The sequence below is a fragment of the Capsicum annuum genome, chromosome 12 (assembly GCF_002878395.1).
Source record: "Capsicum annuum cultivar UCD-10X-F1 chromosome 12, UCD10Xv1.1, whole genome shotgun sequence".
Lineage (NCBI taxonomy): Eukaryota > Viridiplantae > Streptophyta > Magnoliopsida > Solanales > Solanaceae > Capsicum > Capsicum annuum.
The window spans coordinates 228,535,672-228,552,655 of record NC_061122.1 but is presented as its reverse complement, the minus strand read 5'-3'; the positions used below and the strand labels follow the sequence as shown (position 1 = coordinate 228,552,655).

Genomic DNA, 16,984 nt, shown 5'->3' with positions numbered 1-16,984 from the left:
AGTGACCTATTACACACCTAAACTATAAAAAAGTGAAACTATTTACACCCTGTCAGGCTACCACCACTTGCATGTAGTGTAGTGTTTTACACGCGCTGCCACGTCAGCACCACGTCAGTAAAAAGTATCACTTTTTTATAGTTAAGGTGTGTAATAGGTCACTTATATAGTTTAGGTGTGGATTCGACTTTTCGACTATAGTTTGGGGTGGAAACGAGCCTTTTCTCTTAATTTTTTTAGCCGTTTACTTTTGTTATTTAATAGGTTGGACGCGCCTAAAATAAGTGTAACACACGCGCCTTAGAATGGGGTCGTGGGGAGGTAATAATATCACTTTTATATAGTTAAGGTGTGTAATAAGTCACTTATATAATTTAGGTGTGGCTTAGACTTTTCTTGTATAGTATGGGGTGGAAATGATGCCTTTTCCCTTACATAAAGGTATGTTAACTTATTCTTAGTTTTTATAGATGGGCATAGGTACTTAATAGATTCTCATATATATTTTTTCAAATTAAAAATTTGTTAAGTGTGGCTTCCAGTTTCTTAGGTATAAATCAATGATGTTTTATGTCTTGTACAATATATTCATAATGAATTAAGTTAAGCAAGTTCAGTAAAAAAAAATTACAATAATTTAACTATAACAAGTTCAATAACATCAAATATTTTTATAAAAATTTATAATCATATAATTATCAGTGAAAAATGAAGCAATTACTTTTTGACATAATGCTACATCATGAACAAATCAACATTTAAACTATAACTGCAACATTTAACTATAACAATATTATTTTACATTTTTCCATAGACTTTAAATACATGCATAATGTGGTACATCATTGTACACACCACCAACAACTTTTATGATGCTTGAAGTTTCATTATATGGATTTGTCACAACCCGAACTAGAGCCTGGTCGTGATGCACATCCCGAACCATGAGGGCCCGAACGTCCTACTCTATCTGGTAGTCACGTACAACATTCATATAATAAGAGAAGTTGCGGAAATACAATCTGATACGGAAACATGGTCATACTCTGAATTCAGTTTAACAATAAGGAATGAAATCCGAAATCAACTAAATAACATCTAGAACAATCTGCGAAATTCTACTACATGATCAAGTGACAATTGTCTGAAAACTAGGATAAGGTCCCCAGTAGACCAAAATAAAAGGAATAACATAATCTAATATAATAGGCCGTCTAGAACAAAGAAGGCTCACCACTACACTAATCACTTCTCTCTGGATACTCTACTGCTTAGCCGAACCCCTAGATTGAGCCTCCGAACCTGGGAGGTAGGGGTCAATACAGATGTACTGGTACGCAGAGAAAATTCAAAATAATAATTTATATTCAACATATATGAGAGTAATTTAAAATAGTTCATAAATATGTCATATGGTAAAAGTCACATGGGCATTTTTAAAAGACTTTGTAAAATCATCTGACCTCTGTAACACTCTTTGTTTTACTTCTACGCTAGGTAGTATACCCTATAATTTCACAGCTTTCACCGAATACCTTATCTTGGTTGCCGCCAAGATAGGAGCACTAGTGAGGGAAGAGCACGCAAGATCACACAGCAGAGTGCCACAACCCTAATCAAGTCATTATATCGTGGTTGGGCTCAAGATCATGAAGCAGTGCTCCAAACTATAAGTCCCGATTTGGGATGACAAAGTATTAGGTACACAAGATCACATAGCAGGGTATCAAATTCACGTGTCGACAAATCACGGTTTTCAGCATAGAGTCATTTGACTAGGGCTTTCTTCAGCTAACCACCTAACTCACATCAACCAAGTTTTTAACTCTTTAAAACATAGATTCTCTGAAATCAAACTTTAACTCTGTCATGGCATACATTTATATGATATCGTTATACCATTGACTTGCCAGTCACATTCTCTAAGCCATTTAGCAAATTATATCTCTATTCTCAAAACATGAAATTTAGGACCACCATATCAACAATTCTTTTCAAGAAACTCATTCTTTAAAACTCATGTAAACATACGCAAGAAAACTCTCTTTGTCAACATTTCAGGAATTCAAGGTGGTCATGTCAAAGTTCTCAAATACATGTATTTCTTTCTCTTTAACATAAGAACATCATAGTAACATCAAGAAATACCCTCTCATTATTTCTAATTCATATTTCAATTGCTATGACATTGAGAAAACTACTTTCAAATCACAAGGCATGCATTTCAACTCTTTTCCGACAAAACCATAATCTTTAATTCAACATACGAGAGGGGTTTCATAATATGTACTCTCAAACAATCTTCAATCTCAGTTTTCATACATATACATATACTTGTAAATAAATTCAAAGGGGAAAGACCTAAATGCCAAATCAACAATATCATAAAAACATTTATAATGCATAACTAAAACATAGATTTCAAAAAAAAACCTTTAAAATTCATGCTTGATAATATTTAAATCATGATCTAGTGTTTACAAGCCCATGTAGTTTTTAGGATAAACCCCATGTACCTCAAATTAGAAATTTGATAGATGCTTCTTGAAGCCTACTGTTTGGGGATTCGAATCTTCAATCAATTTCTAAAATCCACGGTTGAATCTTGAGGGATCTTGATTCTTAGGTTGAGACCTAAATGTTTAGTTCTTGAGGGAGTCGGAGAAAATGACCATATTTTGGTCAATTGGGGACTTAATCACGTGTTTATGGCTGAATAAGGGTGGGGGAAAGGACTAAAATACCCCTAAGAAAATAAAAAAAGTCGCAGCAGTCCCTCAGTTGATAGGATGATATGCTGAAGTAAATTGGGTATGATTTTTTACTCCGATGTTGAATTTGGATGAAATTAGATGCATTGGAAAGAAGACTCACAGGCTTTCATTTGGTATACATTATCCCTCCCAGTTCATTATATACAGAAAGTTATGGTCGACCAAAGTTTACACCAGTTGAAGTGTCCACTAAAACAAAATTGATAGAATTGTTTTCAGCTCGTCGTAGAGTTAGTGGATCTTGTTACCTCAATTCATACTCAAAGGCTTTTACACACTATATGAGTGATCACCACACATACATTAATAAGGAATAATTTAGTTTGGATGTATACGTGTAGGAACGATGGTCTAAATTTTAGCCTAAAAGTACAGGGTGTTACATTATCCCCCCTTGGGATAATTCATCCCCGAACGATGGGTAGGGACTTTTGAAGCTCTAAAAGTGTAGAATAAAGAACGTAACATCACATTGAACATTTTTTCTCAACATAATATACGAAGACAGTCAACGAGATTCATGATAACCCCTAGGAAATGTGTAAGCATGAAACATGTGATAATGAAACTTGATGTTGACATGATCTTGGCATGTGTTTTATAGCACATGATCAAAACATTGTAAGACATGAATTTTTTTATAAGAATCTTCGACCTGATTAAGATTGGCACACGACATAAGATGAGATTCTCGCGGGACATAAGAATTGAAACATTAAAGATGCAATGAAAAGACTTAAACATTAGAGACACTACTTGTCTACACCACAAACAATAAATTTCATGCTTCATCATTTCCAACTTACAATTCTCCCAATACACAACTAACCACATGAGCTTGAGTCCCACTGTATAATACTCTTATGTTGAAGCCTAACTCGGAGAAAAAAGGTGCTAGCTTAAGCTATTGGACTCCATATTATACATCTCCTTAAGAAAATTTACTTTACCTTATCACTAATGTCAAACACACTCAAGTTTTAAATCAAGGAGTTCTAACCATACAGCACATTGGTTTGCATTTTCAACAATCACAACATTCAAGCCTAATTATTACTACACCCACTACATGGATCTCTCCACTAAGACCAAAATTTTTTAATTACTTTCACAAATATTTTCTCCATATTTCTCCTTCTTAGCTATTCCATACAACAATAGTTCATCTCCTTCTTTTCCCTTTCACCAAGAACCTTAGTTCGAGAGTCACATCAATTTTTTTTTCACCTTAAAATATAACAAATTATTTTAGCTCATCAAAGTTAACACACTGCTGCAGCATTGTTCCATTTCTTTCAAACAGATCTCCAAACAGATTCTCTATCTCTGCCAGTGTAGCCTCTTCGTCATCATCATCATCATCATAATCAAGAATGCTATCATCGTCATCCTTTTCTTCTTCTACCCCACCCTCTACAGTCTGCACATAATAATCCTCAAACTAATTCTCCTTCAAGATTGACCTGAAAACTAACTTTGTGAACCAGCTAGGTATCTTGTTTCCAGAAAGAAATGTACTGAAGATGCCTTGCTCGTACTAGCCCTGTGGCGGAAGCATTTTCATCTTGTAACTAAAAAGAAAAAGTCCATTTTCAGCACAGTGTTGTCCACCATTAGGAAAACAAAGTCTTAAGTTATCCTATTCTATACCATCCCACATATCATCCAATACAATAAGATATCTCTTTCCGATTAAGTTTTTCCTTAACTTGTCAGCAAGGATGTCATTTTTTTCTCCCTTATCCATTGAACCGGTAACTTGACTAAAAATCTTTTATAATATATCTCCCCGGTTATATCTTTGAGAAATGATGCACCATGCTCGAACATAGAAGTGAGAAACAATGCTCTTATTATCCTACACCTTTCTAGCAATAGTCGTTTTCCCTTGTTCCCCCATTCTGACAGTAGAGATGACATCTAGATCACTTGTCCCTCGAGTCAGATGCCGAATTAGTTTTTTTTGTTGCTATTTCAAAACCCACTATCTCATCATCATCACTCGTGAGATTGCTATGTTGACTTGGCAGATGTTTAGATGGCTCTACCACATAGTGAGGCTTAAGAGCGGCGTCTGCAGACCACATCACAGTCACCTCTGCATTAATTTGCTTGATCTCTTTTAAGATTGTAGGAAGTGAGCAAAAATCTTTCAAAACACATTATACTGAGCAAGAATAGAAGAATATAATCAATGGCAACTTCAGCTTCATATGCCAAATTAATAGTACGCCTCCAAAAATCTTTAAGAATTTTATGTTCATGGTGCACCTTTTCGACATCTCTGAAAATAGATGATAAAGATGACAACTTCTCCTCTAAAATAGATGTTAAAGATCATAACTATCTCTCCAAATTATCAAAAAGTGGTTTCATCGGAAAATCTAAATTTGATTTAGATTTCAATACCTCATTCAATTTACTCAAAAGAGAATCCATAAATCTCAATCCACCAAAAGTGTGGTGGAACTGAGATGGGGTGAATTTTAAGGACTTGCAGTATGACTTCACTGGTGCCTTCAAATCTTTAGTTTTCTCCAGTACCCGCATAGAGTAAATATCTCCAGTGCCACTGGTTTCATCTCCGTCTATAGATCTAGGAAGAAGCTTTTGAATTATATATAGAAAATCACCTGCTATAGCTACAACCTTTTTACATAACCTCATTCAACCAGTTACCATTATCAACATGATTCGATTTATCGGCATCAAAGAAAACCAACAAGAAATCTATTGCCACGTCAATATTTTCAGCAACGATATTATTAGGAAATTTCTCGAGCATTTTGTTTTTGAGATATATCAGCAAACTGTGGAGATGATGTGAAAAATCCTTTTGGTAATTTCTTGTCCTTGAAAATTTTTGATTGAGTAAACTTTGAAGCCTATAGTTCACCAAGAAAAATCTCATTCATTTCCAGCTCCACTAACATAATCAAACATAATAGATAGGGAGGTTTATTGAAGATATCATCTTCAGACTCAGCAGCGTCAACTAAAATAGCAAGACAAAATTGCCCCACATTGTTAGCCATGAATTGAAGTCCAGTCTCCAGACATTCCAACTTCTCATGGTTGACGTAACCATTTATCTTTGTGGCATACAAGTATCTAAAAAAATTCATTTTCTTTTGAACAATTTCCAGTTGCTTTAAAAATTGATTTCTTTCAAGGTAAGACCTATTCGATTCCCTGTGGCACTCCAGTACATCATTTAGATTCTCTCCAAGGCAATCCATATATTCCGACAGATCACAACCATTCAACTCAGAATTGTAACTTAAACTAGTATTACCATCAATGACTTCCAACAACTGTGATTCTAGCCTTTTCAGATCAAAGTTAGTTTTACATTCATCTGGAATTCCAACAAAATCCCCACAAAGCATTTTCACAATCCTTCTGGCCTTCTTTGTGATTTTTACTACGGAATTAGGCCAAAAAAATGACTGTACTTTACAAAAGTTCTCAACAATCTTAGATCCATTTCAAGTTTATCAATTTGATCAATCTTGAAGCTATCTAGATCACCTCCACTCTTGTTCCTTCTTAGGTGATATAACATTTCTTTGATTTTGTTTTGAAGACTTACCAGACCACTATGTCTTTCTGAAGTTTTATTCACAACAACAAGAAAGTTGTTGCCATCAAATTTGTCAAAGTTAAGATTGTAAGAAGTCTTGACTAGGGTAGATTTACCTATTCCCCCCATACCATATATAGCCATAATATCAACTAGAGAATCTATTCCAACGGGGTGAAGACCAACACTTAAAACTGCACGACTTAGGTTTCCTACAACCACCTTTAGAATCTCTTGAATAAACCTTGACTCACACCCATCAGAATTGTTTTGTAAGACCATTCCTCCCAAATCAGCAATTATTGCTACCACATTATTCTATCACTATAAAATGGCGAACCATCCCCCAATCAATAGTTAAATAATTAAAACTATTTATTTACACAAAAGTCACCCTCACTCTGACTTCTAACATTGTGACTTCATATCACCAACTTCCTGGCCAATCTCACTACCAATAGGTCATGACACTTTAACAAATACTACTACTCAGGTGGAAATACATTTCCAACATTTTGCTATACATCATTGCCCTTATACATGACATCTGCAGCATGAATTTTGAAAGGGGGCTGAATAGACTTTGTACCTTAAGATGATAAGCACGATTTCACCAGAATAAAGGCATGCACTCAAATTAATACAACGTGAAGAACTAATGGACTCCTCTCAAGTCCTTGCATAATTTTTATAATCTTTTATGGCTCAATAAAAAAGGACCATACCATTTAGATTCTAGACTTCTACACTTGAATCCCCTCAACAATGAGACATATCTGAGAACATCAGAGTAAAGAAAGAATTGAAATAACTTTACTTTTGTATGGGCTACACCATAGCACGAATTAGAGTATGGAAAAGGAACATTCTGACTCTATAGCATGAACTAGAACATAAAGAAAGAGAGACATTCCTAAACACCTTATAGCCTCCTACTTATAAGTGTGGCATCCTACATACCCATAATTAAGACGCTACTCGACGTGATTTCGCAGACACCCTGGGAACATGAACCGTGCTTTGATACTAAGTTTGTCACGACCCAATCTAGGGCCTGGCTGTGATGGACATCCTGAACCATAAAGGCCCGGATGTCCTACTCTATCTAGTAGTCATGCACAACATTCATATAATAAGAGAAGATGTGGAAATACAATCTGATATGGAAACATAGTCATACTCTGAATTCAGTTTAACAATAAGGAATGAAATCCGAAATCAACTAAACAACATCTAGAACAATCTGCGAAATCTCTACTACATAATCAAATGACAACTGTCTGAAAACTGGGACAAGGCCACCAGTAGACCAAAATAAAAGGAATAACATAATCTGATATAATAGGCCTTCTGGAACAAAGAAGGCTCACCACTGCACTGATCACTTCTCTCTGAATACTCTACTGCTTAGCTGAACCCCTAAATTAAGCCTTCGAACCTGGGAGGTAGGGGGTCAATACAGATGTACTGGTACGCAGAGAAAATCCAAAATAATAATTTATATTCAACATATATGAGAGTAATTTAAAAAAGTTCATAAATATGTCATATGGTAAAAATCACATGGGCTTTTTTAAAAGACTCTGTAAAATCATCTGACCTCTGTAACACTCTTTGTTTTACTTCTGTGCTAGGTGGGATACCTTATGATTTCACAGCTTTCACCGACTACCTTATCTCGGTTGCCGCCAAGATAGGAGTACTAGTAAGGGAAAATCACACAAGATCACACAACAGGATACCACAACCCCAATCAAGTCATTATATTGTGGTTGGGCTCAAGATCACGAAGCAATGCTCCAAACCATAAGTCTTGATTTGGGATGACAAAGTACTAGGTACACAAGATCACATAGCAGGGTTCCAAGTTCCCGTGACGATAAATCACGATTTTCAGCATAGAGTCATTTGACTCGGGCTTTCTTCGGATAACCACCTAACTTACATCAACCCAGTTTTTAACTCTTTAAAACATAGATTCTCTGAAATCAAACTCTAAATCTGTCATGGCCTACATTTATATGGTATCGTCATACCATTGACTTGCAAGTCACATTCTCTGAGTCATTTAGCAAATTATATCTATGTTCTCAAAATATGAAATTTAAGACCACCATATCAATAATTCTTTTCAAGAAACTCATTCATTAAAACTCATGTAAACATATGCAAGGAAACTCTCTTTGTCAACATTTCAGGAATTCAAGGTGGTCGTCAAAGTTCTCAATTACATGCATTTCTTTCTCTTTAACACAAGAACATCATAGTAACATCAAGAAATACCCTCTCATTATTTCTAAATCATGTTTCAATTGCTATGACATTGAGAAAACTACTTTCAAATCACAAGGCATGCATTTCAACTCTTTTCCGACAAAACCATAATCCTTAATTCAACATACGAGAGGGGTTTCGTAATATGTGCTCTCAAACAATCTTCAATCTTAGTTTTCATACATATACATACTTGTAAATCAATTCAAGGGAGAAAGACCTAAAGGCTAAATCAACAATATCATAAAAACATTTATAATGCATAATTAAAACATAGATTCCAAAAAAAAACCCTTTAAAATTTATGCTTGATAATCTTTAAATCATGATCTAGTGTTTACAAACCCATGAAGTTTTTGTATAAACCCCACGTACCTCAAATTAGGAATTTGATAGATGCTTCTTGAAGCCTACGGTTTGGGAATTTGAATCTTCAATCAATTTTTAAAACCCACGGTAGAATCTTGAGGGATCTTGATTCTTATGTTGAGACCTAAGTGTTTAGTTCTTGAGGGAGTTGGAGAAATGACCATATTTTAGTCAATTGGGGGCTTAATCACGTGTTTATGGCTGAATAAGGGTGGAGAAAAGGACTAAAATACCCCTAAGGAAACAAAGAAAGTCGCAGCAATCCCTCAGTTGACAGGTTGATATGCTGAAGTAAGTTGGGCATAATTTTTTACTCTGATGTTGGATTTGGATGAAATTAGTTGCATTGGAAAGAAGACTCAAAGAGATTTCATTTGGTACACATCATCCCTCTCAGTTTATTATATACAAAAAGTTATGGTCGATGAAAGTTGACCCCAGTTGAAGTGTCCACTAAAACAAAATTGATAGAATTGTTTTCAACTCGTCTTAGAGTTAGTGGATTCTTGTGACCTTAATTCATACTCAAAGGTTTTCACACACTATAGGAGTGATCACCACACATACATTAACAACGAATAATTTAGTTTGGATCTATATGTGTAGGAACGATGGTCTAAATTTTAGCTCGAAAGTACGGGGTGTTACAGTTTTCTTTCACCATATGTTTTCTTCAGATTCTCAAAGAATCAAGTCCAAGATGCATCATTTTTAGAATCAAGAACACCATATGCCAAAGGAAATATATGTCCTGCATATTGAAAAAATACAAATAAGAATACATAATTTTTATACATAAAATACTGCATGTGTATATTATAAATACATACAACTAAAAATATATGTAATCTTCATAATGTTGTTTATATGTCCATCTACAAGTGTGTTTAACAAGAACAGATATATTTTCCATTGTCAATCTCCAGATCACAAAAAAATAATAAAAATAAAATTAAATATCAAATATGTACTATACACAACAACTAATTCGTATATACAAATCTGCAAAAACAATTCCAACAAAAAAGAAATTTTTTATTCGAATACTAGTTATCATCGACTAAAATTTAAATTTAACGTATAACAATTGTATCTTAATTTTCACATTACATAACAACACAAATAACTTTGAATGTTAAAGAAATATTTCAATCAAATCATTTTTTTCGAGAACTGATAAAAATCATATACGATCTCAGATTTTTGAATTTCACGACTGTTACGCAATTTTTTTTATAAGTTTTTCAGTAATTTTCGCAATTTTATTTTATGAAAATCACAAATAGAATCAAGTTTGTTTAAATCTCAAATACATACTATATACAACAACTAATTCGTATATACAAACTGCATATGTATATTATAAATACATACAATTGGAAACATATGAAACTGCCAGTGAACACATAAACGTACCGCATTTGTATATTATAAATACATATAGCTGAAAACATATGTAATCTTCATAATGTTATTTATATGTCCATCTACAAGAGTGTTTAATAAAAACAGGTATATTTTCCATTGTCAATCTCCAGAACACAAAAAACAGTAAAAATAAAATTAATTATCAAATACATACTATAACAACAAGTAATTTATTCATACAAAACTGCAAAACGAATTCAAAAAGACAAAAAAGAAATTTTCGAACACTAGTTATCCTAAACTAAAATTCAAATTTAATGATAAAAATTTCATCTCAACTTTCAAATAACATAACAATAAGGGCAAATTTGAAATTGAAAAAGAAAAATTCACTTAAACAACTTTTTTTCGATAACTGAGAAAATTGATAAACGATCTCAATTTTCTTGAAACTCTCTACTGCTACACTAATTTGTTACAATTTTTCATCAATCTTCGCACTTTTATTTTAGTAAAACCACAAATAGAATTAAGTTTGATGATCAATACCTGTAATTGTACCGTTGTATTTTTAATCTTTTCTTCAAAATTTTAGTCGATCAGCATAAAACATAACTTGAAGGAAAACGTTTTTGAATTTGAATCTATATTTTGGATTTGAATTGAGATGTTGATTATGAAAACCTTTTTTGATTTGAATTAGTAGCTGAATTTAACGGTTGTGGTAAAAAAGTTCTAAAAGGTTAAGAATTCTGTAAAATAAATGTCCCTTAAAAATAAGGAACCATTTTTCCCTTATTAAACTCAAACAGATTTGAGTTAAATTAGGAACAGAATCTTTAATTGTATATGTATTTAAATGGCAACAGTTTACTCAAATATAAAATACATATTGCTATTTTTTGTAATTTTGAAACTGTTGTTATAAAAGTTACAATTAAGGCTCTATAGTTGTTATTTCCGAAATTTTTCCTAATTTTAATGGCCAAAAATCTTGGCCCGTCCATTTCCCATTTGGGCTTCGAAAGGAAAACTAATCCATGGGCTTGGGCTGGGTGGTTCTGAACTTCTAATCTATCCCAAGCCCATTCATCTATTTTGCCTCTATTTCCAATGATACTTTGCTATCTCATACATAGACTTGAGTCGAGCTGAGCTGAGTTGAACTGAGCGGAATTTAATTCGACTTCGTCTATTCAATCGTTGAGTTGAGTTGAACCGAGTCGAATTCAGTTCGACTTCATCTATTTCATCGTTGGATAAAATTTGGGTAGAGCCTAATCGAACTTTTTCTCAAGATTGAATTGATCTGAATTTAACCGAACTTTACTACAATTTAATTGAGTCCAAGTCAAGAGTGTTACTTATTCTCCCTGTCTTACTAAGTGCGAAAAGAAAACATAAGAGGTAACTGATCACTATTAACAAAAAGGAATTAGCAATGAACAAATTTGTAGTTAAACAACAGAATTTGTTGCAAGTAAATTAGCGATGAAATTCATGGTTGATTTAATTTTTTTTTATATTTGTAGTGAATTAACATGTAAAGACTTCGAAAAAATTACAATTCAGTAGGAAATGACATTCTAATATAAAGAATTTTCATACTGTCAGGTTATATGATGTGCAACATGTTAGTAACTTGTTACTATGATGAATTACATTACACTTTCGTCATAAAAACTTATTATATTAATGATGTATACACTTTAAACTTAATGTAATTAGGGTTAATTGTGAAATTAATAATTAAATCACTTGCCAGAGACTTTCTTTTTGACATCATTTGCAGCATCTTTGGCTTTATCCCATGCACCTTTCTCTTCTTTTTCAGTTGCCTTTTCTAGTGCTGCCTTTGCCATCTCTGAGATCACCTAATTAATTAATCAACATATAATCAATAAAATAATTAATCTTAGTTTATTCTTCATAATAAAAGGTTAATAAAAAAATGATTCTGTATAAAGTTATCTTCACTATAAAATAAAATAAAATAAGTATTAATGAGAACAACTTTTGTCGCTGAACAATAAATTAAAATGTCACTGTAACTTACGCTGGTAAAAATAACTAAGTAGCTGTGGAATATGTCGATAATTCCTAGCTAATATGTCACTAAAGATCTCTTAGTTAATTTTCTTATAATCGATCGCTAAAGCGTAGCTAAATAAAATTAGAATGAGATTCTAGTTGTTTAGCACAGAATTTTGTCCGTCGCTAAATCCTTGTCTTTTTTATGTGCGGTGCACTAAAGCTCCCGCTATGTGCGGGGTTCGGAAAGGGTCGAATCACAAGGGTTGTCGTACGTACACAATCTTACCTTGCATTTCTGCAAGAGGTTGTTTCCACGGCTTGAACACATGACCTCCAAGTCATATTGCAACAACTTAACTAGTTATTTCAAGACTTCCTTCAATTACATACTATATAGAAATAAAAGGACGCACTAAAGTTCCTACAATGCGCAAGATACGGAAAATGGCCGAATCACGGGGGATTATCGTACACAACCTTACCTTTCATTTTTGCAAGAGGTTGTTTCCTCGACTTGAACACGTGACCTCCAAGTCATATCGCAATAACTTTATTAGTTATTCCAAGACTCCCTTCAATTACATATATAGAAATAAAAAAGGGAATTGAAATAATTCTATTCTTTTTCCTTTTTTCACAATTAATAAAAATAAAATTAAATGTAGAATAAGTAAACCAACTGTGAGAAATATATAAATCTTTGAAAAAAGACTTACATTTCCAGCACTGGAAGAAACAGTTTCTTTGACAAATTCACCTACACTCTTTACTTCTTTAGCTCCTTCTTTCACTGCTTCTGCTGCTTCTATTATCTTTTGGCAAGTCTCTTTATCAATCTTCTTTTAATTTTCCAATTTTTTTTTTTTAAAAAGAAGAAGAAAAAAGGTCATATAAATATTAATATATGAAAAAAAAACATGGCTTTTGAGGTACTTCATGAACCAAATCCATCCATGTGATCAATATTCCACAAACAAAAATAGATGTCTCTAAGTTTAAATTTTAGTGGTGACATGCATGCAAAAGTATACGTGATTCTTTTTTATCTGTTAAAGTCTTAGTGGATATGAGCTATTTGATATCAAGAGATAGCAAGTAGAATCTATCGAGGTGCGCACAGGTTAACATGCACCACCACGTACCAACGACATATTCTATATACTTCTATCTCGGATATGAAAAGGGTGGAGTGTACGCAGTCTTTACATCCTATCTCAGATGTATAGAGAGGTTGTTTCGAAAGTAAAACATTTTGAAAGAGGAAATATAGAAATGAAGGAGACATGATAATTACTTTCTCCGTTTATTTTTACTTGGTCACTATACTTGTTAGAGTTTGTGATCCGAATTTTATTGATCCGGTCCAAAAAAAATTACGGTGCGACCCATGTTGGTAAAACTGTAAAAGATGAACACACAGATTTTACGTGAAAATCCTAGACGGAAAAAACCACGGGCATGCAGAAGAGGAGAAAAATCTCATAATTGCCTATTTCCTGTTTGATTTCATAACAATACTAAAAATAGATGTCTAAACAATCTCCGTTCAATTTGAAAAACCAATGTATAATTAATCATTTCTATCCATTTTACCCGTAACATTAAATATGATTTATTATCCAATGTATTTCTCAAAACATTAAATTTATTATATTCAAAGGATAATATAGTAAAAATATCCCTATCATTTATAATTTTTTAACATATACACCAAGTCATTAGTAGTAGACAACTATAGATAGACGGAGAGAGTAATAAGAGAAGCAATAAATATATCATTCCAGAAAAGAGTAATGTACTAAAAAAATAAAATACAAAATCAAATTAAAAAATGATAAACATACAAATTAAAACTCACTTTTTGAGAAGTTCTAGTGGCGCTAACAAAGTCTCTATAGATCCATATACTTCCTATAGGCACCATCATGAATCTTGTAGATATACAATTGGACATGGTGGCTACAACTTTCAAATTATGAGCCATTTTTTTTTCTTATGTTTTTCTTCTTGATTTGCTATTTATTTCTCTTGATTGAGATAGTAATCTTTGATTAATTAGGACAATAACTGAAGTGTTGTTTTGCCTATGTTATTGTTAGTAGTTGTACAAACTTGGTAAGTGTGGAAGCAATCATGTAGCCACTTGTCTCTTTTTGAGGCTTTTGTTGCGTAAATAAAGAAATTTTTTCTATGGTTAATAACTAATCATACTAATTAATTTACATGTTGGTTCTAACTCAAAAGTAGTTGTAGAAAATTGTTAGAGTTTGTGACCGAATTTTGTTGATCTGGCCCTGAAAAGTTTACGGTGTGCTTCATGTTTGTGATTTTTCATGGGTTTTGTGGTGGTAGTGTAGGGATCGGGCCTATCACCATTGATCCCGTTGGGGGGGGGCTTCGCCCCCGCGGTATGAACCTGTATGTTTTTGGACCTAGGATTTATTTGTATGCACGTATTATATAAGTGCGTTTAGTGGGCTGTTTCGGGTTGTTCTGATATATACACGAAATTGATACTATCGTCTCCACATTGTACTCCTCTCCATTATAGTGAATTCCTCTGCCTCTGTCCGTGGTTTTTTTCCGCAAGAATTTTCACGTAAATCTGTGTGTTCTTATTTTTCCTTTTGCTTGTGGTTTGCTTATTCTGCCCGATTCATAAGAAAAATAAATTTATTTGGAGAACGCGGATTAGAGTAGAGGGTTAGTGGTTAGGAGTGCATCCTTACTTATAGGGAGGAGTGTTTTGTTTGTAACTGTATCTGTAGTCATAGTGTTATTACTTATTTGTGATATTTTGGTGATATTTTTTATTTTGAATAGATAGTTTATACTTTATAGTATTAGTGGTGTTTTATTTCATTTTATTATTTGTTTTTGTGTATTTTGTTTGTTATAATGTTATTGTCCTGAGCCGGGATTTTATCAAAAACAACCTCTATTTTATATGAGGTAATGATATATAGATTGCATACATTTTACCCTTTCTAAACCCCACTTTATGAGAATATACTGAGTATATTATCGTTGTTGTTGGTGGATCTTAAAATGTAAGTCAAAAGTAATTGTAGAACAGTTTGTCCACATAGACTCTTAATTAACAAAAGAAATAAAAAGCATAGTGTTAATAATATCGGTAAAAAAATAAGCATAGTGCTAATGATATCGGGTAAAAAGGGAGGTTTAGAAATAACTATTAAGCCTATGTCGCATAAAAGCGCACCTTTTATTCTAATCTAAAATAAATGAAGTGTCAAAAACACACCTAAAGTATCTCATTTTTTAAATTTCATACCTAACTATTAAATATTTGAGTTTCCTATCTAAAGTATCAAAAACTATTTAGCGAAACACACCTGATTATCAGTTGGTAATGAAACACAAGCTCAAAACAACTGATAGTTCATGTGTGTTTTGCTGAACGTTTTGTGATACTTCACATAGAAAATTTAAATACTTAATAGTTTATATATGAAATTCAAAAAAAAAAAAAAAGATAACTTAGATATGATTTTGGCCCTTAATCTTTACAAAAATATACAAAGTAATTATTTGTTACTATAATTTAGTCAAAATAGGGTTAGAATTTAGTATGAAAAAGGAGCCTTAGAGTAACTGATAAAGTTGTTATCATGTGATCAGGAGGTCATGGGTTCAAGTCTTGGAAACAACTTCTAACAGAAATACTAGGTAAAACTGCGTACAATAGACCCTCGTGATCGGATCCTTCCCCGAATTTTATATATAATGAAAATTTTAACGCACCAGACTTTTTTTTTTAGGGTTAGAATTTAGCACAAAACTCAAATAGCAAATTAAAGAGCCTTCATTAGTTGATGTTGTTATAAGTCGAACAAAATAAAGCAAACCATAAGCAGAAAAAAAAAGACACGAACATAGATTTATGTGAAAATTCTTATGGAAAAAATCACGGTAGAGGCAGAGGAATTTCACTCTGAAAGGAGAGGAGTACAATATGGAGCACGACATAATTTTTGAATATTCAAAATCGACCCACTAATTGCACTTATATAGTATGTGCGTACAAATAGATCCTAGGTTCAAAAAATATAAAGGTCCCCGGCTCGATCCCGGAGTCCACCACCACATACCCAATTGAAAATCACAAATACGAATTACACCATAAATTTTTAGGGCTAGATGCTCTAATGATCAGTCAACAAAAGATTATCAACAAATTCATGCAACACTGCATCAATTGCATTTATCTACTTCTAATGCATGCCTTTCAAAAGCAAACTCATCAGACTGACAAAGACTTGAATTTTTGTTTCATTATTTTTGGTCCCAACATATATTATTGTAGCTTCATCAATTGAGGTTCCCTAGGTCCAACTAATTCATTTCTTATTTGATTAGTTTCCTCAAAGGTTTTTGTCTTACAATTGACGAGCAATTGTCCTACTTTCATCTCCTATGAAATTATATGTAATCTTTTTTTTTTCCTTATATATCATAATGCTCTCATTGCGGAGAAAATATTTCAATCTGGTTTGTCGGAAACGGCCTTTTCATTTTCAGAAGGTAGGAATAATGTTGTATACCCACAACCCACTTAAAA

General features: G+C 33.0%; 1 protein-coding gene and 1 pseudogene across 2 annotated transcripts; both read right to left on the bottom strand.

The window, feature by feature from the left end:
- Nucleotides 1-4,017: 4,017 nt before the first annotated feature.
- Nucleotides 4,018-6,639, bottom strand: LOC124889769 (annotated as a pseudogene).
- A 5,233-nt stretch (nucleotides 6,640-11,872) lies between these two features.
- On the bottom strand, nucleotides 11,873-14,520 carry LOC107850010. 2 transcript variants are annotated; one of them, XM_016694503.2, is made up of 3 exons: nucleotides 14,261-14,520; nucleotides 13,119-13,238; nucleotides 11,873-12,242 (listed from the first exon to the last, which is right to left on the bottom strand). In XM_016694503.2, the coding sequence occupies exons 1-3, from the start codon at nucleotides 14,384-14,386 to the stop codon at nucleotides 12,123-12,125; spliced, it is 366 nt and encodes a 121-aa protein (XP_016549989.2). In that variant the 5' UTR covers nucleotides 14,387-14,520; the 3' UTR covers nucleotides 11,873-12,122. The 2 variants fall into 2 exon arrangements, with proteins under 2 accessions (XP_016549989.2, XP_016549988.2); XM_016694502.2 differs by having other exon boundaries at nucleotides 13,119-13,241; nucleotides 14,261-14,504.
- Between the last annotated feature and the right edge of the window lie 2,464 nt (nucleotides 14,521-16,984).